A 25,783-nucleotide genomic window follows, 5' to 3' on the forward strand; every position below is an offset into this window, starting at 1 on the left:
TGCCTTGATGACAGCTTTGCACACTCAGGCAGCTTCATGGGGAATGATTTTCCAACAGTCTTGGAGGAGTTCCCACATATGCTGAGCACTTGTTGGCTGCTTTTCCTTTACTCTGCGGTCCAACTCATCCAAAAACATCTCAATTAGGTTGAGGTCAGGTGATTGTGGAGGCCATCACTCTCCTTGGTCAAATAGCCCTTACACAGCCTGGTGGTGTGTTTAGGGTCATTGTCCTGTTGGAAAAACAAATGATCGTCCCACTATGCTCAAACCAGATGGGATTGCGTATCGTTGCAGAATGTTGTGATAACCAGCATGGCTAAGTGGGCATTGCATTCTAAATAAATCACTGACAGGGTCACCAGCAAAGCACCCTCACACCATCACTCCTCCTCCTCCATGCTTCACGGTGTGAACCACACATGCGAAGATCATCCGTTCACCTACTCTGCGTCTCACAAAGACACAGCAGTTGGAACCAAAACTCTCAAATTTGGACTCATCGGACGAAAGGACAGATTTCCACCGGTCTAATGTCCATTACTCGTGTTTCTTGGCCCAAGCAAGTCTCTTCTTATTATTGGTGTCCTTTAGTAGTGGTTTCTTTGCAGTAATTCGACCACAAAGGCCTGATTCAGGCAGTCTCCTCTGAACAGTTGATGTCGATGTTTGTTACTTGAACTCTGTGAAGCATTTATTTGGGCTGCAATCTAAGGTGCAGTTAACTCTAACGAACTTATCCTCTGCAGCAGCGGTAACTCTGGGTCTTCCTTTCCTGTGGTGGTTCTCATGAGAGCCAGTTTCATTATAGAGCTTGATGGTTTTTGCAATTGCACTTTCAAAGTTCTTGACATTTTCTGGATTGACTGACCTTCATGTCCTAAAGTAATGATGGACTGTTGTTTCTCTTTGCTTATTTGAGCTGTTCTTGCCATAATATGGACTTGGTCTTTTACCAAATAGTGCTATTTTCTGTATACCACCCTAGCTTGTCACAACACAACTGATTGGCTCAAACACATTAAGAAGGAAAGAAATTTCACAAATTAACTTTTAACCTCTACTGACTCCCCATCCCGCATGTGGGAGCGTATTGAAACGAATTAGCATAACGCAACGGACATAAATATCCCTAGAAAATATTCCTATTCATGAAAATCACAAATGAAATATATTGAGACACAGCTAAGCCTTTTGTTAATCACCCTGTCATCTCAGATTTTCTAAATATGCTTTACAGCCAAAGCTAGACAAGCATTTGTGTAAGTTTATCGATAGCCTAGCATAGCATTTTGTCCAGCTAGCAGCAGGTAACTTGGTCACGGAAATCAGAAAAGCAATCAAATTAAATCGTTTACCTTTGATGAGCTTCGGATGTTTTCACTCACGAGACTCCCAGGTAGATGGCCAAAGGTCATTTTTTTTCCCAAAATATTATTTTTGTAGGCGAAATAGCTCCGTTTGTTCTTCACATTTTGCTGAGAAATCGCCTGGAAATTGCAGTCACGAAAACAGCGAAAAATATTCCAAATTAGCTCCATAATAGACAGAAACATGGCAAACGTTGTTTATAATCAATCCTCAAGGTGTTTTTCTAATATCTATTCGATAATATATCCGTCGGGACAATTCATTTTTCAGTAGGACCGATTGGAGTAATGGCTACCTCTGTATTTTACGCGAGAGTCACCCTGGGAGACATCAGGTGACCACTTACGCAATGTAGCCGCCTACGGCTATTCTTCAACATAAATGCGTAAAACTACGTCACAATGCTGTAGACACCTTGGGGGATACGTAGAAAGCGTAAGCTGGTTGATAGCACATTCACAGCTCAATAGGGACTCATTGGAACGCAGCGCTTTCAAAATATGGGGCACTTCCGGATTTTTCTCAGGCTTTCGCCTACAACATCAGTTCTGTTATACTCACAGACAATACCTTTACAGTTTTGGAAACGTTAGTGTTTTCTATCCAAAGGTGTCAATTATATGCATATTCTAGCATCTTGTCCTGACAAAATATCCCGTTTTAAAACGGGAACGTTTTTTTTTCCAAAAATGAAAATACTGCCCCTGGAGTCGCAACAGGTTAACAAGGCACACAAATTGCATTCCAGGTGACTACGTCTTGAGAGAATGCCAAGATTGTGCTCAGCTGTCATCAAGGCAAAGGGTGGCTATATGAAATATATTTTTGATTTGTTTAACACCTTTTTTGGTTACTACATGATTCCATGTGTTATGTCATAGTTTTGAAGTCTTCACTATTTATTCTACAATGTAGAAAATAGTAAAAATAAAGAAAAGGTGTCCAAACTTTTGATTGGTACTGTATGTGTATTATATACACCTCACATGCAACCCATGATAAGACTATGAACAAAGTATATAAAAACTGAATATGACTCCATAAAGGTGATTTAGCAATGTGCAAGCAAGCATTTAGTTACACTTTATATTTGACTAGTAGGAAAAGGTCTGAGAATTGCAAATATTTAATATCATTGTAAAATGAATGGATTTACATACAAGGCATAAGCTTAAGTTACAAGGCATTAACACGCAATACAACGCATTATTCTGGGCATAAAGATCTACGACAAAGTATGAACAAAACAGGCCCACTAGGCCATACAACCTTTTTCTATGGGCAGGTTACAGTATAAGAGACCATGTAATTTCATTCTATTTATTCCAGAACGTACTTGTTTGTATTCAAAATCAGGGGTTGACCAACCACAGGCAAAACCGAAACTAATATAACTAAAATATCAGATCGAACCAACTAGCCAACCTCCTCAAGAGTAGGTCACATCTACATGTGATGTCCTGAGGTGGTGGGCTGAGTACTCAGTTACTGGCGCAACGCTCCTACCCACCAGGCTACCTGCCGCCTCGGGGGTCAGGGCTGACTGGCCCCTATCTATGTGTGTGCACGTGGGTGGAGTGGATTTTTTGGGAGCAGCTGACACCTTTTGGTAACATATCCTAACATCGGTCCCACTCCCATTCACAAGGGGGTAAATACAACATTTTTTTTTGTTGGTCATTTCATTTTATGAAAGCAAGGGAGGGTCACCTTCCCTTGCTAGTAGTGGCTAGCTGGCAGCCTTGGTAGCTGCATGGTCTTAGCCTGGCTAAAATCATAGCAAGCTCGCTAGCTAGCTAGCCCTTTTAAGCTTCCCACATCGCCATGTGAAGTAATCAGATTTATATATATTTTTTAAAATATGCCCTGGCAAATATTCTTATACTGGCCGGTGTTACCTAAAATATTATCCCAGTTTGATATGCTGCTTTTGTATTCATTTCAATATCAGCTAAAAATAGAACATCATGTTTTGGGGTAGAAAAAAGCTCATGGCTAGCTAGTTGGCTACAGCAGGTTCACCATTTCACAATAGCCTGGAATCACTAGTTATTACTTCTAAATAAAATACATTTTTGGGTGGATTCTTGTTGTTTGGTTTACTGTTTGAACAGTCGCTGAGATTATATTTGGATATCAATGCAAAATAGACTACTTTGATGAATAGACTATACTAGACTATTTGACTATATAGACTACAGGTCAGATCAAGGAACCAAGTGAACACACTGCCCCCACACTGTGGAAGGAATGATTCGCCGTGTCTTAATTTTCAGGTAGTACAAAGGTATGTGAATGAAGTAGCGTATTACAAGGAGCCACCCATTTTGCAACACTGCCCTACATGCTCCATACCTTCGGTCTTCGTAGTGTGTGAATTTACCCTAAAAGCCTTTTGTATTGTTGGGCCATTTGCCACCTGGCCATGAATAACCCTTTTCCACTCCTATTATTTTTTCAGAGAAGTTGAGGTTTTGAGGCCATGTCATGCAGGTCCTGCAATACAATGACTCACTGTTAGCACCATGCTTGAAAAGCTGTGACAGGAAACCACAGACATCTCAGACAGGAAGAGTTCATCTTGACTTTTGGTGATAAGCTCATGAGTAGCTTTTTAGAAAACTCATTATAAATGAATATCCAAACTCGTGAAGGGTTATTCTGACCACCAAGATCACATTGTAAAACATTTGACTTTCTCCTTTTTATCACATTTTTGTACATGAGATGAAGTCAAACATGAGGCCGTGGTTAAGTAAAATGGAATCATCATCACTCTTGGTTTGTGAGGTAGGTTAAATTGTGTTGAGAGAATGAATTATATAAGTGGAACACAAAATGTAGATGGTAAAGGAAGTGTCATCATTACTTAGAAAAAGGAATGACCCATTCTCATCTCTGTTCTTAAAAAAATAAAAAAAATAAATAGGCAACTGATGAGGAACTCGAGGCTTCCTCTTTTGAAAGTCCCCTACATCAGTTAACAAGATTCAAACACAGATGTGCTCGTTTAACACGGGGAAAGTATTTCAGTTACATGACTGAAACCTTAAGATAAAAATATGTCACAAATTGAATAGAACCGAATCTTCATTGTTTTGTTTTCTTACATTATTAAGGCCAGGGAATGACTGGCTTGCACTTGGTGGACTCACTCAAACTGGTGACTATTTTCTTGTAGGCATACAGTACATCCCTTGGTTGCCAAATGAGTTATGAGCAAATATATTGCATATGTGACTCATGCAAAAGAAATCCCATGAATTTGCCTAGGGAGATGTTACATTTAGTGAACATTTTGAAAAAGCTGCATGGTTCTAAGGAATAGGCCTACAGCCTTCGTGCCAACTCAGACAAAGGACTTGACTTTAGCACAAACAGACTATGCATCCAGCAGTCTAAAAGAAACATGCCTCTCTAACCCAAAGTATGATATTGGCAAACCGGTTGCAGATGTGTTGTAAAACATGGAAATACATGACCCTGGCCTGGCTTCAAACTTTGGAACATGAATTAGAAGTCATCGTGATCATGTAAACTTTGAGGCTCACGATGACTTCTATTCCATGTCCGCGTCATCAGGATTAATGCACCCCTGGCCACTACACTACAGTGCCAGTTTACTGCTTTCAACTGATTACAAACTGGATGGCTTTTTATAATCCAGATTTGGGCAGCCATAGCTTTTTCTGCCTTATATTAGAACACTCATCTCAGAGCATCAAACCAAACAGGGATCATTTTCCTCAGCAATGGTTCAACCATTTGAAATATAATTTATTTTGCCAAACGTGACGTAGTCCTTTTGCCACCATTCACATAGCAAGATATAGGTTAGCTTAGTAATGATTTCTGAACTAGTTGTAGGCTATATGCTTTATTCAGGGTTTATGAAAGCTTCATTAAGGGACATACAGTACACACTTTGCCAATTTTCTGTCTGCCATTCATCAAGCATATTTCTGCTATTCGTTCTCTGTGGAGTGCTATAGGGACCACTCGCCAGTGCCGTTTGACTGGCGACTGAATTGGGACATTCTCTCCTGTTTCTTCATGGTGAATCGGTATGCCATCGGTAGAGAGACATTTCTACTTACAGCAAATCAGAGGGCACAAGTGGGGAGCTGAAAGGCAACCAACAAGTAGAAGAAAGGGGTAACTTTTCCCTGTGACTCCATCCATCCTTTTGCAGCTTGCTAAATGAGCCAGTCACACTGTATATGCAATGTATAGGTTCATGGTAGTGCACAGACACAATGCGCACACACTCTCCAACAGATGTTTCTAGTTTTCAGGGATACAATATTTTCAACCTAACTTACGTTTCCTCTGAAAAACAGAAATGGGGACTCTGCTCAGGCTCTGTTTCTTCTTTCCATGAAGCAGCTGCCTGCAGCTGGCTGCCGAGAGTCAATGCACTGTCTTTACTTTACCTAGCTAGCACAACAGCTATATAGCTAGTAAACCATGCTAACCATTTAGCTAACATTAGCCAGCAAAAAAAAATATCTATGGGCTGTATGCGATTATGGAGTGTTTTACATTTTCTTTGTCATCTTGCTAGCTAGTTATATAGCTGTGGCCATTTAGTATCAACAAGGGCTTTCTACAACAATAGCAACATTAGTGCTGCTAGCTAGCGAACATTGGTTATCTAGACCATAAAGCAACACACATGAACATGCATTGCCAAACAACGCTACCCACACCTTCTGGTTTGGAATATTTTAACAATGCGGAGTGGCTGACGACTTCAAGATCTTTGCTGTGTGAACACAAAATAGATTGACTGCCGACACTCTATTCAGAGGGGCTAAGTACTCTCAGCATGCAAATGTTTGACAATCCTACCAGTGTGTCGGTGTGTCTGAGCCCTGAAGCATTTTCATTTGTCCTTGTTTAGTGTGAGAACATTGTGAAAAGGTGAGTCAGTATTTTGATTTTGCTCACTCAAATACACTCATCCTAATGATCCTAGATAGGTGGCCATTGTACAATATGTACCAGATTGTGTAGTTTTGTCCTTGTCTATTTAGTTCTGTGCTTGTCTACTAATGTTCTGTATTATGTCACATTTTATGTTTTGTGTGGACCCCAGGAATAGTGTTGCATGAGCAACAGCTAATGGGGATACTAATAAATATCTAACCAACTGGTTTGTTTACTTATCACCCATCCTCTCTGGTGACGCATTCTCTCCTCTATCGTATATGACTGGCGTCAGGGCACAGCTGTATCAAACAGACTCTCGCTCTTCTCTCTACACTACTCTTACTACATCATTAATCCTCTCTGTAAAAGTGTTTCTGGGGACACTTTAAGGGTAATACTCCAAATTGTCCAAGATACCAGTAATTGAATCTGAAAATGTTATGTAACAGAGTGGCTTGACCCTGTTGGATCCTTGCACTGAAGTGGCAGAGAGTCATCGGTTTTCAGCTTTAATGGTACAACAGGGGTGACACCTTTTGGCAGTCCCTGTTCGCAAGGATAATGGCTTTGCTCTAATGCAATGCATGACTTCATTCCATTTCAGTGTCCTGTAAAGTAAACAATGCAGTGGTCTGAGGTGAAGGGAGAGAGCTGGAAACTGTCCTCTGTGGCCAAATAATCTTAAAGAGCGAACTCATAGATTCCAAATGTGTTGGTCTGTTGCTCATTAAGGAAAAATGAGATTTCAGTCTTGGGGGTGTTGTTATCTTACCCTGGCAGTTGCTGTTGTTTGTCACTCTTAAGACACCGCAACAACCTACCGACTAGGCTACCGCTTCCTAGAAATAGGTTTTATTTATTCGCACCAAAGAAAATAAGTGAAAGACAAAACAGTACAGATAAACTGGTAAAAACAGTATGCAAAAGCGCTTATATGAAAAGCACACCACATCTAAGTACAGAAATGTTTTTGTTCAATCAGCTAAGCAAAGCATATCAATTGTACTTGTACATGATATAGTCAGTATACAAGAAAAAACATGTTTGATTATGTGTTTGTGTGCATGTGTGTGAGAGTTCGCCTACATGGAGGGGATTATTTGTAGTTTGGTTCATCAGGCTGACACGCCTTCTCTTGAAATTATTGAGGGATGATGAGGTTTTTTGCATTGTGAAGATATGAATTCCAGAGTATGGTACCTCCTGTATCTGATAGTCAATTCTCTATGTGAGGTGTGACAGAGGGAAGGCTAGAGGTTATCGCAGTGTCTTGTGTTACAGTTGAAGTCAGAAGTTTACATACACCTTAGCCAAATACATTTAAACTCAGTTTTTCACAATTCCTGACATTTCATCCAAGTAAATATTCCCTGTCTTAGTCCAGTTAGGATCCCCACTTTATTTTAAGAATACGAAATGTCAGAATAATAGTAGAGAGAATTATTTATTTCAGCTTTTATATCTTTCATCACATTCCCAGTGGGTCAGAAGTTTACATACACTCAATTAATATTTCGTAGCATTGCCTTAAAATTGTTTAAACTGGGTCAAACGTTTCAGGTAGCCTTCCACAAGCTTCCCACAATAAGTTGGGTGAATTTTGGCCCATTCCTCATGACCGAGCTGGTGTAACGGAGTCAGGTTTGTAGGCCTCCTTGCTCGCACACGCTTTTTCAGGTCTGCCCACAAATGTTCTATAGTATTGAGGTCAGGGCTTGTGATGGCCACTCCAATTCCTTGACTTTGTTGTCCTTAAGCCATTTTGCCACAACTTAGGTAGGTATGCTTGGGGTCATTGTCCATTTGGAAGACCCATTTGCGACCAAGCTTTAACATGAGATGTTGCTTCAATATATCCACATAATTTTTCTCCCTCATGATGCCATCTATTTTGTGAAGTGCACCAGTCTCTCCTGCAGCAAAGCACCCTCAGAACATGATACTGCCACCCCTGTGCTTCACGGTTAGGATGGTGTTCTTCAGCTTGCAAGCCTCCCCCTTTTCCTCCAAAACACAATGATGGTCATTATGGCCAAACAGTTCTATTTTTGTTTCATCAGACCAGAGGACATTTCTCAAAAAAGTACGATCTTTGTCCCCATGTGCAGTTGCAAACCATAGTCTGGCTTTTTTTATGGCGGTTTTGGAGCAGTGGCTTCTTCCTTGCTGAGCAGCCTTTCAGGTTATGTCAATATAGGACTTGTTTTACTGTGGATATAGATACTTTTGCACTGGTTTCCTCCAGCATCTTCACAAGGTATTTTGCTGTTGTTCTGAGATTGATTTGCAATTTTCACACCAAAGTACATTCATCTCTAGGAGACGGAACAAATCTTCTTCCTGAGCAGTATGACGGCTGCGTGGTCCCATGGTGTTTATACTTGAGTACTATTGTTTGTACAGATGAACATGGTACCTTGTGGAGGTCTACAAAAAAAGTTGAGGTCTTGGCTGATTTCTTTTGATTTTCTCATGATGTCCAGCAAAGAGGCACTGGGTATGAAGGTAGGGCTTGAAATACATCCACAGGTACACCTCCAATTGCCTCAAATGATGTCAAATTTCCAAGCTGTTTAAAGGCACAGTCAACTTAATGTATGTAAACTTCTGACCCAATGGAATTGTGATACAGTGAATAAGTTAAATAATCTGTCTGTAAACAACTGTTAGAAAAATTACTTGTGTCATGCACAAAGTAGATGTCCTAACAGACTTGCCAAAACTATAGTTTGTCAACAAGACATTTGTGGAGTGGTTGAAAAACGAGTTTTAATGACTCCAACCTAAGTGTATGTAAACTAACCCAACTTCAACTGTATATACAGTGCCTTGCGAAAGTATTCGGCCCCCTTGAACTTTGCGACCTTTTGCCACATTTCAGGCTTCAAACATAAATATATAAAACTATTTTTTTTGTGAAGATTTAACAACAAGTGGGACACAATCATGAAGTGGAACGACATTTATTGGATATTTCAAACCTTTTTAACAAATCAAAAACTGAAAAATTGGGCGTGCAAAATTATTCAGCCCCCTTAAGTTAATACTTTGTAGCGCCACCTTTTGCTGTGATTACAGCTGTAAGTCGCTTGGGGTATGTCTCTATCAGTTTTGCACATCGAGAGACTGAATTTTTTTCCCATTCCTCCTTGCAAAACAGCTCGAGCTCAGTGCGGTTGGATGGAGAGCATTTGTGAACAGAAGTTTTCAGTTCTTTCCACAGATTCTCGATTGGATTCAGGTCTGGACTTTGACTTGGCCATTCTAACACCTGGATATGTTTATTTTTGAACCATTCCATTGTAGATTTTGCTTTATGTTTTGGATCATTGTCTTGTTGGAAGACAAATCTCCGTCCCAGTCTCAGGTCCATTCTTCCAGAATGGTCCTGTATTTGGCTCCATCCATCTTCCCATCAATTTTAACCATCTTCCCTGTCCCTGCTGAAGAAAAGCAGGCCCAACGACACTTTTTATGGATATCTTTAAGAAATGGCTTTCTTGCCACTCTTCCATAAAGGCCAGATTTGTGCAATATACGACTGATTGTTGTCCTATGGACAGAGTCTCCCACCTCAGCTGTAGATCTCTGCAGTTCATCCAGAGTGATCATGGGCCTCTTGGCTGCATCTCTGATCAGTCTTCTCCTTGTATGAGCTGAAAATTTAGAGGGACGGCCAGGTCTTGGTAGATTTGCAGTGGTCTGATACTCCTTCCATTTCAATATTATCGCTTGCACAGTGCTCCTTGGGATGTTTAAAGCTTGGGAAATCTTTTTGTATCCAAATCCGGCTTTAAACTTCTTTACAACAGTATCTCGGACCTGCCTGGTGTGTTCCTTGTTCTTCATGATGCTCTCTGCGCTTTTAACGGACCTCTGAGACTATCACAGTGCAGGTGCATTTATACGGAGACTTGATTACACACAGGTGGATTGTATTTATCATCATTAGTCATTTAGGTCAACATTGGATCATTCAGAGATCCTCACTGAACTTCTGGAGAGAGTTTGCTGCACTGAAAGTAAAGGGGCTGAATAATTTTGCACGCCCAATTTTTCAGTTTTTGATTTGTTAAAAAAGTTTGAAATATCCAATAAATGTCGTTCCACTTCATGATTGTGTCCCACTTGTTGTTGATTCTTCACAAAAAAATACAGTTTTATATCTTTATGTTTGAAGCCTGAAATGTGGCAAAAGGTCGCAAAGTTCAAGGGGGCCGAATACTTTCGCAAGGCACTGTAAGTCATTATGAGTAGGCTACCGGCACCTGTTTCAGTCAAAGTCCAGCACTGGTCAGACTCGAGTGATCACTACACATCAGCAAGTGGCCACTCCATAAAGGGTTCAGGGGCTAAGTGTTCTTTCAACAACATTGGCGATGCGTTTTATTATGTAAACAAGTCCAAGGCGCTGCGTAATGTGGGCAGGTCTGTCTCACGGTGTTTGTCAGTGCATGACAAATCTCCATAGGTATTACAATCCTGTGTCAGTGGGCATAATCAAAATAAAAATCCAACCCCATGTCATGACGAACTCAGGTACACAAATATCACAAAAATCTGTTTTGGAATATACTACCTTTATGACCCAAATTATCCTACTTAGACTTTTTAGCTCTGGGATAAATGTTTGACTCGTATCGATGCCACGGGTTGTTTTCAACGAGAGAAGTTGGTTCTTGCGCTCAGTTTCCCTTGAAGGATCTGCAGTGGGGCAAAAAAGTATTTAGTCAGCCACCAATTGTTCTCCCACTTAAAAAGATTAGGCCTGTACTTTTCATCATAGGTACACTTCAACTATGACAGACAAAATGAGGAAAAAAAATCCAGAAAATCACATTGTAGGATTTTTAATGAATTTATTTGCAAATTATGGTGGAAAATAAGTATTTGGTCACCTACAAACAAGCAAGATTTCTGGCTCTCACAGACCTGTAACAACTTCTTTAAGAGGCGCCTCTGTCCTCCACTCGTTACCTGTATTAATGGCGCCTGTTTGAACTTATCAGTATAAAAGACACCTGTCCACAACCTCAAACAGTCACACGCCAAACTCCACTATGGCCAAGACCAAAGAGCTGTCAAAGGACACCAGAAACAAAATTGTAGACCTGCACCAGGCTGGGAAGACTGAATCTGCAATAGGTAAGCAGCTTGGTTTGAATAAATCAACTGTGGGAGCAATTATTAGGAAATGGAAGACATACAAGACCACTGATAATCTCCCTCGATCTGAGGCTCCACGCAAGATCTCACCCTGTGGGGTCAAAATGATCACAAGAACGGTGAGCAAAAATCCCAGAACCACACGGGGGGACCTAGTGAATGACCTGCAGAGAGCTGGGACCAAAGTAACAAAGCCTACCATCAGTAACACACTACGCCGCCAGGGACTCAAATCCTGCAGTGCCAGACGTGTTTAAGCCAGTACATGTCCAGGCCCGTCTGTAGTTTGCTAGAGAGCATTTGGATGATCCAGAAGAAAATTGGGAGAATGTCATATGGTCAGATGAAACCAAAATATAACGTTTTGGTAAAAACTCAACTCGTCGTGTTTGGAGGACAAAGAATGCGGAGTTGCATCCAAAGAACACCATACCTACTGTGAAGCATGGGGGTGGAAACATCATGCTTTGGGGCTGTTTTTCTGCAAAGGGACCAGGACGACTGATCCGTGTAAAGGAAAGAATGGATGGGGCCATGTATCGTGAGATTTTGAGTGAAAACCTCCTTCCATCAGCAAGGGCATTGAAGATGAAACGTGGCTGGGTCTTTCAGCATGACAATGATCCCAAACACACCGCCCGGGCAACGAAGGAGTGGCTTTGTAAGAAGCATTTCAAGGTCCTGGAGTGGCATAGCCAGTCTCCAGATCTCAACCCCAAAGAAAATCATAGAACGGAGTTAAAAGTCTGTTGCCCAGCAACAGCCCCAAAGCATCACTGCTCTAGAGGAGATCTGCATGGAGGAATGGGCCAAAATACCAGCAACAGTGTGTGAAAACCTTGTGAAGACTTACAGAAAACGTTTGACCTCTGTCATTGCCAACAAAGGGTATATAACAAAGTATTGAGAAACTTTTTATTGACCAATTCATTAAAAATCCTACAATGTGATTCTTTTCTCATTTTGTCTGTCATAGTTGAAGTGTACCAATGATAAAAATTACAGGCCTCTCATCTTTTTAAGTGGGAGAACTTGCACAATTGGTGGCTGACTAAATACTTTTTTGCCCCACTGTATATCTAATAAATGTTAATGGATGGTATAATATTAGCTACCGTAAGATTACACAAGTATGAGCAAAAAGCACTGCCTCTTCCACCCCTCCTCAGACTACTGCAGTGTCTACTCCCACATTCTGTACAAGCACAGCCACTGGTCCACTGAGATGGTCAGAATATGAAGTCATGCTTTATAAAACCATTATCGTTAGGGATAGGCCAGTAATGAAAACACTTAATTCCAGTCGCAGTCCTGCAGCTTCCCTAAGCACTACCCACTGGGCACAGACGTCAGTTCAACGTCTAGTTTTGCTTTACATTTGGTTGAGTTGTCAACTAGTGTGAATTCAACAAAACATTTCACCATGTCGTTGGATTTTAGGTTAGAAGTTGGGTGACTGGGTAACTTTTTCAAATCCAATCCATTTTCCACATTGATTCAACGTCATCACATTGAATGTTTTTGTTAAAATGACATGGAAACAGCATTGATTCAACCAGTATTTGCCCAGTAGGTATCTGCTTCTTTCTTATGTTTTGTACATAAATCGTAACATTACCATCTCCCCATGATAAAAATGAAACAATGTCTGCCACTCTGATATGCTCTGAACACTGATTTATCTGAGACACACCTTGGTTGGGTGTTTTTTTTTCTGTCCATCACCTGAACCAGGGGGGTGCATATACATTTTCTTATAGATGGATGACCTCCCCATACCTTCTCTACCCCCATTCCCCTCAGGACCATCAATGCTGGGAAGAGCATGCTGAATGAGGACCAGGCGTCCTGTGAGCTGCTCTACGTGAAGAAGCTGAGCAACAAAAAACAGCGTAACTCCACACTGCTGGACGACAATGGGGTGAGACTACTGGAATCAGTTCTAGTCATTATATGAATAGAACTCTGGTAAGGCTCATTGACTGGGTCTACAGCACTACAATAGGAGAGAGGGTAAAGCATACCAGCCTGGTCTGATAGACTAGACGTAACATAGTAAATGTAAATCCAGGACATCCAAATTTGTATGATAAGTTACATTTGGTATGGTTAAATAAGACCGATATGTACTTAATGCAAAAATGAAAGTTGGGTGGATGGCATAACGCAAATGTCTAGCAACCCAAAGGTTTCGAGTTCGAATCAAATAACGGACAACTTTAGCATTTTAGCAACTTGCAACTACTTAGCATGTTAGCTAAACCTAACGTTCCCACTAACCCTAACCCTTTTCACGAGTGAATTCCAAATATCTCTAACGATTGCCCAAGCGTGAGATTTTTTTTAATGTGTGTGATGTCAGAATATACTCACTGTTCCATGTGATTGTTACACAACAGGACAGTTAACCCATGCTGCCCTCAAACCAAAGCATGCTGTCTGCAAATTATCTATAGGCTGTGTTTCAAATTGCCATTTCAAATGATTTTCTAAGTTTGAATTGAGGTGTGCTCCCCTCCTCATTAATTCACATAGAAGTAGCCCATTTCACTGTTGACAACAATTTAAGTTTCAGGCATCACTGAGCCGGACCAACCTCTCTCTTCGACGAGGGATCAAGTACCCAGACATTTGCACAGCTCCAGTCAGAACAGAATGATGTATATTTCCCTGGCACATTTTCCAGCTGGCGCCCGCATTGCCTTCATTGTTGTTTTCCTTACTAATAGTAACTTTGGCCATGTGTGTTCCAGTCAAATGAAGTGCATTATTATATTATCATTATAGTTTCTGTATATCGTGTTGTTTCTACTGTAGCACACCATATGTATGTATGGAGCATAATGCATTTACTGTTTTATTCACGGTTTCAAGTACTGGTGACAAATCATGCTTTCCAATTATTGCATAGATTAATGGACACATGGATGTGTATAAAATACTTTTTTGAAGGTTGTACTGATTATGATGAGCTAATGCTAAGCTGCCAGTTAAGTGTGGGGCCATGTTTGTTGACATCATACAATGCGTTCTGTTGGTCACGTAAATGCCTGTCAGACCAAAGATGTTTGTATGTAAAATGAGGTGAAGGGATGTTACACTCGTCTCTCGAGTAAACTTCCGGAAGAGAATGATGGTAGATGACACACCACCTTCAACATGCACACTGCAAGCAGACCAAACTCATCTTGTAACCGCTTATCTTTGCTTAGCACACACAAAACAAATGGCAGCACCATAAACTACCCATCGTCGGATTACTTTAGATTCTTAGAAAGTGTTTTACTCAATTATTTCATTCACTGGTGAGCTCACCCTTGATCTGATGAATTGTAAATAGTAATTGTTATTAGCTAATTCAGATTATGGGTTCTGTCAGCCGAGAGTTAGCTAAATATGACCGATTGTGTTAGGTCACTATATCCTCAGTTAGCGCTATGACTTATGTAGCCTACATTTTCTGGGTTGAATGAGATTTGTGCTATGCTGTTGCCATTTCTGTGAATATCTATCAGAGGGTGGGTGTAGCTGGTGCATGGAAGTCAGACGTAGGAGATCAGAGATGAGTGGACAAAGCACTTTACTCAGACAATATAAAACAGGACGCAACCGCGTCACAAAAACAAATGCCCAAAGAACAAGTGAGGCAGCACAAAGTACACACAACCAGGTACAAAGTACCGGCTGTCACAAAGCACGGGTACAAAACAAACCGCGGTGTACACCAGCCGGAAGCGTACCAACCTGACAAACAATTTCACACACAGACATGGAGGGAACAGAGGGGTAAATACACGACAAGTACTGAGGGAATGAAAACCAGGTGTGTGGGAAAACAAGACAAAACAAATGGAAAATGAAAGGTGGATCGGCGATGGCTAGAAGACCGGTGACGTCGACCGCCGAACACCGCCCGAACAAGGAGAGGAACCGACTTCGGTGGAAGTCATGACAGTACCCCTCCCCTTGGCGAGCGGCTCCACACCAGCCTTAGGGACGACCCGGAAGGCGAGGTGCAGGGCGATCCGGACGGAGACTGTGGAACTCCCGCAGCATAGAAGGGTCCAACACGTCCTCCACCGGAACCCAGCATCTCTCCTCCAGACCGTACCCCTCCCACTCCACGAGGTACTGAAGGCCCCTCGCGCGACGCCTCGAATCCAGTATGGAGCGAATGGAATACGCCGGGGGCCCCGGCCCAATAGATCAGCTGGTCACGGCTAGTGATAAATTGATTACATAAATTTTTCCATTATTAAAGTGGCTGGAGTTGAGTCAGTATGTTGGCAGCAGCCACTCAATGTTACTGATGGCTGTTTAACAATCTGATGGTCTTGAGATAGAAGCTGTCTCTCGGTCCCTGCTTTGATGCACCTGTACTGACCTCGCCTTTTGGATGATAGCGGGGTGAACAGGCAGTGGCTCGGGTGATTGTCAGAATAATACGAAATGCTCTGAGACCAGGTTGAGAATAGGCACATCCTGGTTCAATGTTTGTTTTGTTATGGTCTACTGCCCTCATTGTTAAGATGGGACCTTTGGTGACACGCTGCACTTCAGCAAGGTTTTCACAGGTCTCGCTCTCTCTAATAAAAACCATCTCTGTTTAAATGTATCCAGACATCACTGGCTAGCTGGGGATTAATTTCTCCTGACAAAGAAAAGACAATTTGATTAAGACATTGACCATTGTGTGCCGCTATATTTAGAAACAGCTTTCCGTGGGTCTGTAGAGCAGCTACCGCCCCTAGCACACAAATCCAAAAACCTACTCACTCAGAGATTGCCCCATAATCTCTCAATTGTATTTACACAGCAGTCTATAGTATACAGTACTGTACTGGGTCTGTGTTGTGTCCGGTCAATCCCTCCAGTCCTTCTGGTGGCCTCGCAACCCCCTCCCCTCCTGTATTCTCCATGTTTACCCTCTGTCCCTCCTGTTAATTAAATTACATAATCTCTTCTGTGCCCCTCCTCCACTCTAGTCTAGTAAGAGGTCAACAGATGCCCCCATACTGCTATCCATTCTGTGGATTGGGCTCTTAAAGTAGACATGCTGTAACCGTCTGGGACACTATTACTAAACACATTTACTTCTTGGCATAGATGTAAAGGAAGACCGCATAGGTGAGAAGTAAGATTCACCCGATAGGTAGACATCTTGTTAGTGGGATTTACTGCCACGATGAAATCCTGTGGAAGTGAATGAAATCCAAGTGGAATATTTTTAATCCAACACAGTAACTGCTGTCATTGAGCACATATTTACAGTGATAGTGTCATCGAGTAAGACATGTTATTGCTGATTTTAGAATGTAAATCTTTTTGGGGCAAACTCAAAAACAATTGTTGCAATGCATTCCAGCAAAGCCACTACGCAACACGACACTAAACAATAAATGAATTGCACTGTAACGGTGACAAATGGTGCCAGCAAACTGTTAGGTCTGACTTGTTTAAACAAATGTGGTTTCTACTGATAACTGAGATGTACAAACTATGGCATAAGGGGACGATGACCGAATAAGAGGCGATCCGTGATTTCGATTAAGACATTAATGAGCGAGCTAGGACGGATCGTAGTCAATATAACTATTTGTTCAGCACTTTTGAAATGGGCCGTTCTTACAGTCAGAACCGTAGGATAAATAAATGGGGCATATAAGCAGACAATGAAAGCTCTTACAATATTAGATGATTACATTTCTCTAAAACAGGATATAAGCTACATGTGCACCACCAAACCAGAACAGTAGGCTAAGTTAATAGGGGGAAAGGGACCAAATTATTAGGGCGAGACTCATGGGCTACTAACAGCTTACTACACAACATAGTATTACTTTCTTAGCAACAGTATACATATCTCCTGGCACATTACATTATTTATGCAGCAAGACATTTTTGGACCTTGCTGTGCTCACTTAAACAGGAAGGTGGCATGGCGGTACTTCTTGTGGGCAAATTTTGCCATCAAACTTAAATCAAAGTTTGGCATCCTCAGGATTTATGGTGCTTTCAAGACAACTGGGAACTCTGGGGGGGAAAAAACAAAGTCGAATCATGACGTCAGTGATCTTCAGGTCAGAGCTCTAGAAAGTGGCCCGAGTTCCTGACTTGGAATTCCGAGTTGGATGACCATTCAAAATATGTTTTCCCAGTCAGAGAAAATTGTTTTCTGCATTCTCACAGAAGTCTGAGAGTTCTGAGTTTCCAGTTGTTAAGAAAGTGGCAGAAGTCATGCTGGATTGACAACATGGCCAATGTATTCAACATTTTCTGGCCCATGGTGTGTTGTGTATGTTTATCCTTTTAAGCTTAGACAAAAAGAGACCCTTAAACCCAGACTTGGACCTCACACCCACTCCGCTGAATAGCAGGCTATTGATTGCTTTGCAGCGCTTGCAGTTAGCCACTGAATCCTTCCAAACCACTCATTGTTGAATTTGCAATTTCCAACTTGTTGTGTAATGTTTATGTCCAATGGCCATTGAGCACCGATACGTTATCTCTATCATTTCTCTTCATGTGACAAGGTTTGAAAAGGATTTGCCAATAGATTGTCAACTTGATTCATGATGATGACTGCTTGTCGAGCTTGTTAGCTACGATTTTGAAAGTATGATGCGGACATGATCTGTCCAATCAAAGCTAAGGTAGATATAACGTTATTTGACATACTTTTCTGGCCGCCTGGCCAAACTGCAGAGAAGGGCCTTGGTCATTGAGGTGACCAAGAAGCCGTTGGTCAATCTGACAGAGCTCCAGAGTTCCTCTGTAGAGATGGGAGAACCTTCCAGAAGGACAACCATCTCTGCAGCATTCCACCAATCAGTCCTTTATGGTAGAGTGGCCAGACAGAAGCCAATCCTCAGTAAAGCACATGACAGCCCGCTTGGAGTTCACCAAAAGGCACCTAAAGGACTCTAAGACCATGAGAAACAAGATTCTCTGGTCTGATGAAACCAATATTGGCCTGAATGCCAAGCATCACATCTGGAGGAAACCTAGCATCATCCCTACGGTGAAGCATGGTGATGGCAGCATCATGTTGTGAGAATGTTATTCATCGGCAGGGTCTGGGAGACTAGTCAGGATCGAGGGAAAGATGAATGGAGCAAAGTACAGAGATCCTTGATGAAAACATGCTCCAGAGTGCTCAGGACCTCAGATTGGGGGTGAATGTTCACCTTCCAACAGGACAACAACCCTAAGCACACAGCCAAGACAACGCAGAAGTGGCTTCTTGACAAGTCTCTTAATGTCCTTGAGTGGCCCAGCCAGAGCCCGTTCTAGAACCCGATCAAACATCTCTGGAGAGACCTGAAAATAGCTGTGCAGCAATGCTCCCCATCCAACCTGACAGAGCTTGAAAGGATCTGCAGAGAAGAATGGGAGAAACTCCCCAAATACAGGTGTCAGCTTGTAGCGTCATACCCAAGAAGACGCAAGGCTGTAATCGCTGCCAAAGGTGCTTCAACAAAGTACTCATTAAAGGTTCTGAATACTTATGTAATAGTGATATTTCCAATTTTTCCTAAACATCTGTTTTTGCTTTGTCATTATCGGGTATTATATGTAGATTGATGAGGGAAAAAAACTGTAATCAATTTTAGAATAAGGCTGTAACGTAACAAAATGGGAAAAACTTATATACAGTACCAAAAATATATACAGTACCAGTCAAAAGTTTGGACACACCTACTCATTCAAGGGTTTTTCTTTATTTTTACAGTTTTCTACATTGTAGAATAATAGTGAAGACATCAGAACTATGAAATAACACATGGAATCATGTAGTATCCCAAAAAGTGTTCAACAAAACAAGATATTTTAGATTCTTCAAAGTAGCCACCTTTTGCCTTTAACAGCTTTGCACACTCTTGGCATTCTCTCAACCAGCTTCATGAGGAATGCTTTTCCAACAGTCTTGAAGGAGTTCCCACACATGCTGAGCACTTGTTGGCTGCTTTTCCTTCACTCTGCGGTCCAACTCATCCCAAACCATCTCAATTGGGTTGAGATCGGGTGATTGTGGAGGCCAGGTCATCTGATGCAGCACTCCATCACTCTCCTTGGTCAAATAGCCCTTACACAGCCTGGAGGTGTGTTGGGTCATTGTCCTGTTGAAAAACAAATGATAGTCCCACTAAGCCCAAACCAGATGGGATTGTGTATTGCTGCAGAATTCTGTGGTAGCCATGCTGGTTAAGTGTGCCTTGAATTCTAAATAAACAGACAGTGTCACCAGCAAAGCACCCCCACACCATCACACCTCGTTCTCCATGCTTCACGGTGGGAACCACACATGCAGAGATCATCCATTCACCTAATCCTCATCTCACGAAGACATGGTGGTTGGAACCAAAAATCTCAAATTCGGACTCATCAGACCAAAGGACAGATTTCCACCAGTCTAATGTCCACTGCTTGTGTTTCTTGGCAAGTCTCATCTTCTTATTGGTGTCTTTTAGTAGTGGTTTCTTTGCAGAAATTCGACCATGAAGGCCTGATTCACGCAGTCTCCTCTGAACAGTTGATGTTGAGATGCTTCAGATTTTAAGGAAACAGGCACATTTATTTGGGCTGCAATCTGAGATGCAGTTAACTGGATCTTGAGAGTCAGTTTCATCATAGCGCTTGATGGTTTTTGAGACTGCAATTAAAGAAACTTTTAAAGTTATTGGAATTTTCCGGATTGGCTGACCTTCATGTCTTAAAGTAACGATGGACTGTTGTTTCTCTTTGCTTATTTGATCTGTTCTTGCCATAATATGGACTTGGTCTTTTACCAAATCTTCTGTATACCACCCCTACCTTGTCATAACACAACTGATAGTCTCAAACGCATTAAGAAGGAAAGAAATTTCACAAATTAACTTTTAACAAGGCACACCTGTTATTTGAAACGCATTCCAGGTGACTACCTCATGAAGCTGGTTAAGAGAATGCCAAGAGTGTGCAAAGCTGTCAAAGAGTAGCTACTTTGAAGAATCTCAAATATATTTTGATTTAACACTTTTTTTGGTTACTTCCATATGTATTATTTAATAGTTTTGATGTCTTCTATTATTCTACAATGTAGAAAATAGTATAAATAAAGAGAAACCCTTGTATGAGTAGGTGTGTCATAACTTTTGACTGGTACTGTATATATATTTTTTTGATAGACAGGTGAGGCTCAAAACAGAATGGATGAGAAGTATTACAGAAATGTCCTTTAGGCATTCTCCGAGTTTAATTCTCATCAGGATAAACTCTTGCAAGAGACTGAATACCTGGCCAGTGTTGTATTTCCTGCCATTTCTCTCATTTCTTACTGTTATCCTGTCTTTTGATATATCTAAAATGCATGTTTTGATATGATTTGAGCTTGATTTGACTTAATTTCCTCAACCTTTTCCAGGACGGCACAGGGATCCCATTGCAGTACTGGGGCGTGTTCGACGGTCATGCAGGCTCAGGGTGTGCCATCATGGCATCTAAACTCCTCCATCGCCTCATCAGAGACAGACTGGGGGACATCGCCCACCTGCTGGAGAACCCCTCCGTGACGCCCCCTATCTGCCTGGCCAAGAACGGCAGCCCCTACCAGCTGGAGGTGAAGAAGGGAGCAAATTCCACCCAGGACCCAGAGGACCCTAATGCCATCACTGACCCCTCCATCCGCTTCCACACGGAGAAGACTGTCAGTCTGGAGAGTCTGATCATGGGCATCGTAGAAAACGCCTTCAAACAGATGGTAAGACACAGGCGAACGCTCACGGCATATCACCTTAAATTTGTGAAGTAGTGTTCTACTCGTCTCAGCGAAGCCTGGGCGTCCAAGAGAAAATGTTGGTTTCCAGAATCAAATGCACAGATTTATTTTTAGCCAGTCTTTTATCTGTCAATAATTCTAAACATTTCATCTTAAGTATAACCTCATCATAGAGCTGCTAACTTCCTTCTATTACCGAAAGAGTGAATAACCTTTTGTTTCCGGTTGATTACAGGATGAACTGATAGAGAAGGAGAAGACGTCCTTTACCATCTCTGGTGGGTGTTGTGCCTTGGCTGCCATCCATTTAATGGGGAAGCTCTATGTTGCCAATGCTGGAGACAGCAGGTAGGTCAACTGCAGGTCAAACTCTAATAGCAGCAGATTGATTAATGCCCATAATGACTAATGAAGTACAGGCCTACTTGTTGTGCATATTCAATGTTTTCAATGCAGAGTTGAATGACTGAAAGAGAGGTTAAAGGAAGTGACACAACATGATGCCCATAGCCGTTAATTCAAAGAAAGCTGTTCCCGTTGGTCATGCTCAAATTCTCAAACCGCAGTTCTTATGACCTCTGCTGGCCGCTCTTTGTACGGCAACACCATTCATCATGTACTGTAAACTCCTGGTAGAATATGCCCATAAGCACAGATCTAGGATTGGTATAGTGTTTTCAAATGTTAGCCTCAACCATTAGGGGGGGAACAATTAGACTTTAGATCAGTGTCTTGGAGCAATAATCATCCTCTAACATGCTGTGCTGACCCTCTTAACCCAACATTAACTATCCCGAGTGTCCTCCTGATATGGGGTCACAATATGGTGTCTGTCTTTGTCTTTATACAGTACGTTGTCCCTCCCATATAAAAAATAATCACTACTCATTCTACTTTGGTTCTTACTCTGTTTCTACAGAGCCATCATCATCCGTAACAATGAGGTCATCCCCATGTCCAACGAGTTCACACCCGAGTCTGAGAGGCAGCGCCTGCAGTATCTGGTGAGGACGGGGTTAATGCATTTATTTATGTTTTCCTTATCTAAAAAAAATACAATAAAAAAGCTAGTTTACTCAAATTAAAGTGTCAACCTTTTCCAGACTTTAGAGGTCTGAAAACATCTGACAAACTTTGGTTTGAAAGTGTAATGTCCCTTTAACCAGGTGAGTCCCATCACCACGAGATATGAATAGCTTTTTCAAGGGTGCCTTGGCCAAGAGGAGGACGCACGGGGCAGGGAGGGTATTGCAATTTAACGTATGATTCAGACTACATCTTTATTCATTGACTGTCTGTTGGTCTAAATTAAGCTGGAGTGGGTGGCTGTGTGGGAGAGTGGTGGAACCCTCAGGGAAGGGAATGAAAAGTACCAAGTTTGTGTTTCACAGTTATATAATGTTCTACTGTCACTTTTCCTACTGCTATGATACTTCCTTTAGGATCTGTTTGTTGCACCATTTACACTAAAAATATACTTTTGGTCATGTAGTGTATGTGGACACCTGCTCGTCGAACATCTCATTCCAAAAATCATCAGCATTAATATGGAGTTGGTCTCCCCCCTTTTGCTGCTATAACAGCCTCCACTTTTCTGGGAAGGCGTTCCACTAGATGTTGGAACTAGGGATGCGCGATATATCGGTAAGCATATCAGAATCGGCCGATATTAGATAAAAATGCCAACAATCGGCCCGATGTCTAGTTTAACGCCGATGAGTAAAACCAATGTCAAAGCTGACGTGCGTACCTATATAACGTTAGGTCGAAGACGTAATGACGCCACAAGAAATATAGTGCAACACAGCATTCCTAACCTGGCCCACAATGTCTGCTGTATGGATCGAGCAGTCAACAAGTTTGAAAGAGTAAGAACATTTCAGCGAGACAACTCAAAGGTGAAATCCATTAAAACGCCAAGATAATGGAATTCATTGCCCTTGATAATCAACAGTTCTCGGTCGTGGATGATGTTGGCTTTTGCCCGACTGGTCGAGCCCCGGAACACACTACCAAGTAGGCGCTATTTTTCAGATGTTGCCCTACCGGAGTTACACAGTATTGTTGAAACTCACATCCATGAGCTACTTGCTATGGGCGTCACTGCCATTAGCTTCACGACTGACATTTGGGCCAGCGATGTCAGCCCCATGAGCATTACGAGTGTGACAGCAGTGGGTCGGCGAGGATTTCGTACTGCGGAAAGCTGTATTGCATGCTCAAGAATGTGCTGGTTCTCATACCGCTGCTGCCAATTCAGTGGCATTGAGAACATGTTTGAAACATGAACACACTCCCAGCTCCAATCGAACAACTGACTGGAGAAATAAGCTCAGCTGTGTCTGCAGCAGACGTGATACCCTGTCATGGCATTGAAACGCCTGCTCAACAAAAATGCCAACACAGACCGTGGGGTTAACTTGGAAAAGTACTCTCCTAGAGGCTGTGAACCACCATGCTCGATGCTAGGTACAAGGACCGCCACTTCGATGCAGACAAGAAACGGGGTTTACGTGAAATGTTACAGCCACAGCTGGACAAGATGGAAACGGACACAGTGACAGTGCCCACCGAGGAAAAGAGGCCACGGACAGAAAGAGCTGAAACGTCCTGCTTGACACGTATGATGAAATCCTGGTTGAGACTGAACAAATGAACAACGAAGCAGCACAGCAAGTAAGTGAAAGAAATAGGTTTTGATTATGGGCTCAAGTAGCACAGCGGTCTAAGGCACTGCATCTCAGTGCTAGAAGCATTACTACAGACACACTGGTTCAAATCCAGGCTGTATCACAACCGGCTGTAAATGCCAACAAAATAACTTTTTGGTCAGTGTGTGTTTTTACTATTTAACTGTAATAAAATGCTTAAAAGGCCGCAAAAATCTTAAATAACGGTTATCGGTATATCCCTAGTTGGAACATTGCAGCGGGGACTTGCATCCATTCAGCCACAAAAGCATTAGTGAGATCGGGCACGGATGTTGGGCGATTAGGCCTGGCTTGCAGTCGGCATTCCAATTCATCCCAAAGGTGTTCGATGTGGTTGAGGTCAGGGCTCTTTGCAGGCCAGTCAAGCTCTTCCACACTGATCTCGACAAACCATTTCTGTATGGACCTCGATGTGTATGGGTGAATTGTCATGCTGAAACAGGAAAGGGCCTTCCCCAAGTACGTTAATACATTCAGAAGAATTCCAACCACTTATCACAATTAACCCACAGTGCATTAAATCTACCATTCTACTGCCAATGTTTGTCTATGGAGATTGCATGCATGCTCGATTTTATACATCTGTCAGCAACGGGTGAGGCTGAAATGGACAAATCCACTCATTTGAAGTCATATCCACATACGTTTGTGTACATATAGTGTACAATTCGTAAGAGCCATTTCATCACAAGTCAATTTGACGACAGTTTGAACACGCATATAGTTTTGTCAACGTTCGCTCTGCTCTGTGTCCCTGCAGGGCTTCCTGAGACCGGAGCTGCTGGGGAATGAGTTCACACACTTGGAGTTCCCTCGCAGGATCCAGCACAAGGAGCTGGACAAGAAGATGCTCTTCAGGGACCACACAATGAACGGCTGGTAAGTTACAGCTATTGTCGAACACACAGGGTTGAATTTGTTACCCTTGTTGTTGCCCTATAAAATCCTCTGACCGTGTACAGGATCAAGAGATAAAATAAGTAGGCCATATACTTCTTGAAGAATATAATCACTAATCCCTAACCCGTGATCCTGTTGGTTTGTTGCAGGGCTTACAAGACCATCATAGAAGACGACCTCAAGTTCCCGCTTATATATGGAGAGGGTAAAAAGGTGAAGGGCTTTGTCATGTTTATGGACTTGGTACTGGTGGACATCAGAACAGCACAGTATATATGCATGGCCATAGACAGGGCCACGGTAGTTTGTTAAGAACCACATTACCACCTGACCGGGTAAAACCCTGCCCAAGTCATGGGACATTTTGATATGCACAGTACAGTAGACCTTGGTCTTCAAACAAAATGTAGATTTACTGTTGTCCACCTGCCCTAATCATACGTTACCCCTGACAGGAAGAAACCTTCGTGTATGCTTAGCTGTTAGTTCACCAGCAGGACAGATATAGCAAGACAATAACTTTTAGTTATTCATTCCGCTGTATGTGTGGGAGGACTTCTCATGCAAATTCATGGTTGTTGCTGAACTCTCCCAGTCTTTCGCTGTGTGGTAAAAGAGACACACTGAGAACATTATTTTCCCACGCAGAAAAGTGCTCCTGAGTCACTAATCTCCCCCTAAGTGGATTTTCCGAGAATCAAGGAACACCCACAGGCACTAACCCAGATCACTCACGGTGTTTGTGTTGTGCGTAGGCCCGTGTCATGGCCACCATTGGGGTAACACGTGGCCTAGGGGATCATGACCTGAAGGTGTACAACTCCAACATCTACATCAAACCCTTTCTCTCCTGCTGCCCAGAGGTGAGTAAGAGGTCATGCTGTCTGTGTCTAGAACCATGTATCATACACCATATGTAAGATTATGACTCGTCTAGAAGCATCTC

General features: G+C 42.1%; 1 protein-coding gene across 1 annotated transcript in view; it reads left to right on the forward strand.

Moving 5' to 3' along the window:
* Positions 1–25,783, forward strand: part of LOC139413266 (protein phosphatase, Mg2+/Mn2+ dependent, 1J) — a 49,360-nt gene that overhangs the window by 17,641 nt on the left and 5,936 nt on the right. The window contains exons 2-8 of the mRNA XM_071160448.1: positions 13,273–13,390; positions 20,873–21,208; positions 21,462–21,574; positions 22,146–22,230; positions 24,698–24,816; positions 24,987–25,050; positions 25,593–25,700. Of these exons, the coding sequence (XP_071016549.1) occupies positions 13,273–13,390; positions 20,873–21,208; positions 21,462–21,574; positions 22,146–22,230; positions 24,698–24,816; positions 24,987–25,050; positions 25,593–25,700 (943 nt within the window). The remainder of the gene's footprint in view (positions 1–13,272; positions 13,391–20,872; positions 21,209–21,461; positions 21,575–22,145; positions 22,231–24,697; positions 24,817–24,986; positions 25,051–25,592; positions 25,701–25,783) is intronic.

The sequence above is a fragment of the Oncorhynchus clarkii genome, chromosome 7, assembly GCF_045791955.1.
Source record: "Oncorhynchus clarkii lewisi isolate Uvic-CL-2024 chromosome 7, UVic_Ocla_1.0, whole genome shotgun sequence".
Classification (NCBI taxonomy): Eukaryota; Metazoa; Chordata; class Actinopteri; order Salmoniformes; family Salmonidae; genus Oncorhynchus; species Oncorhynchus clarkii.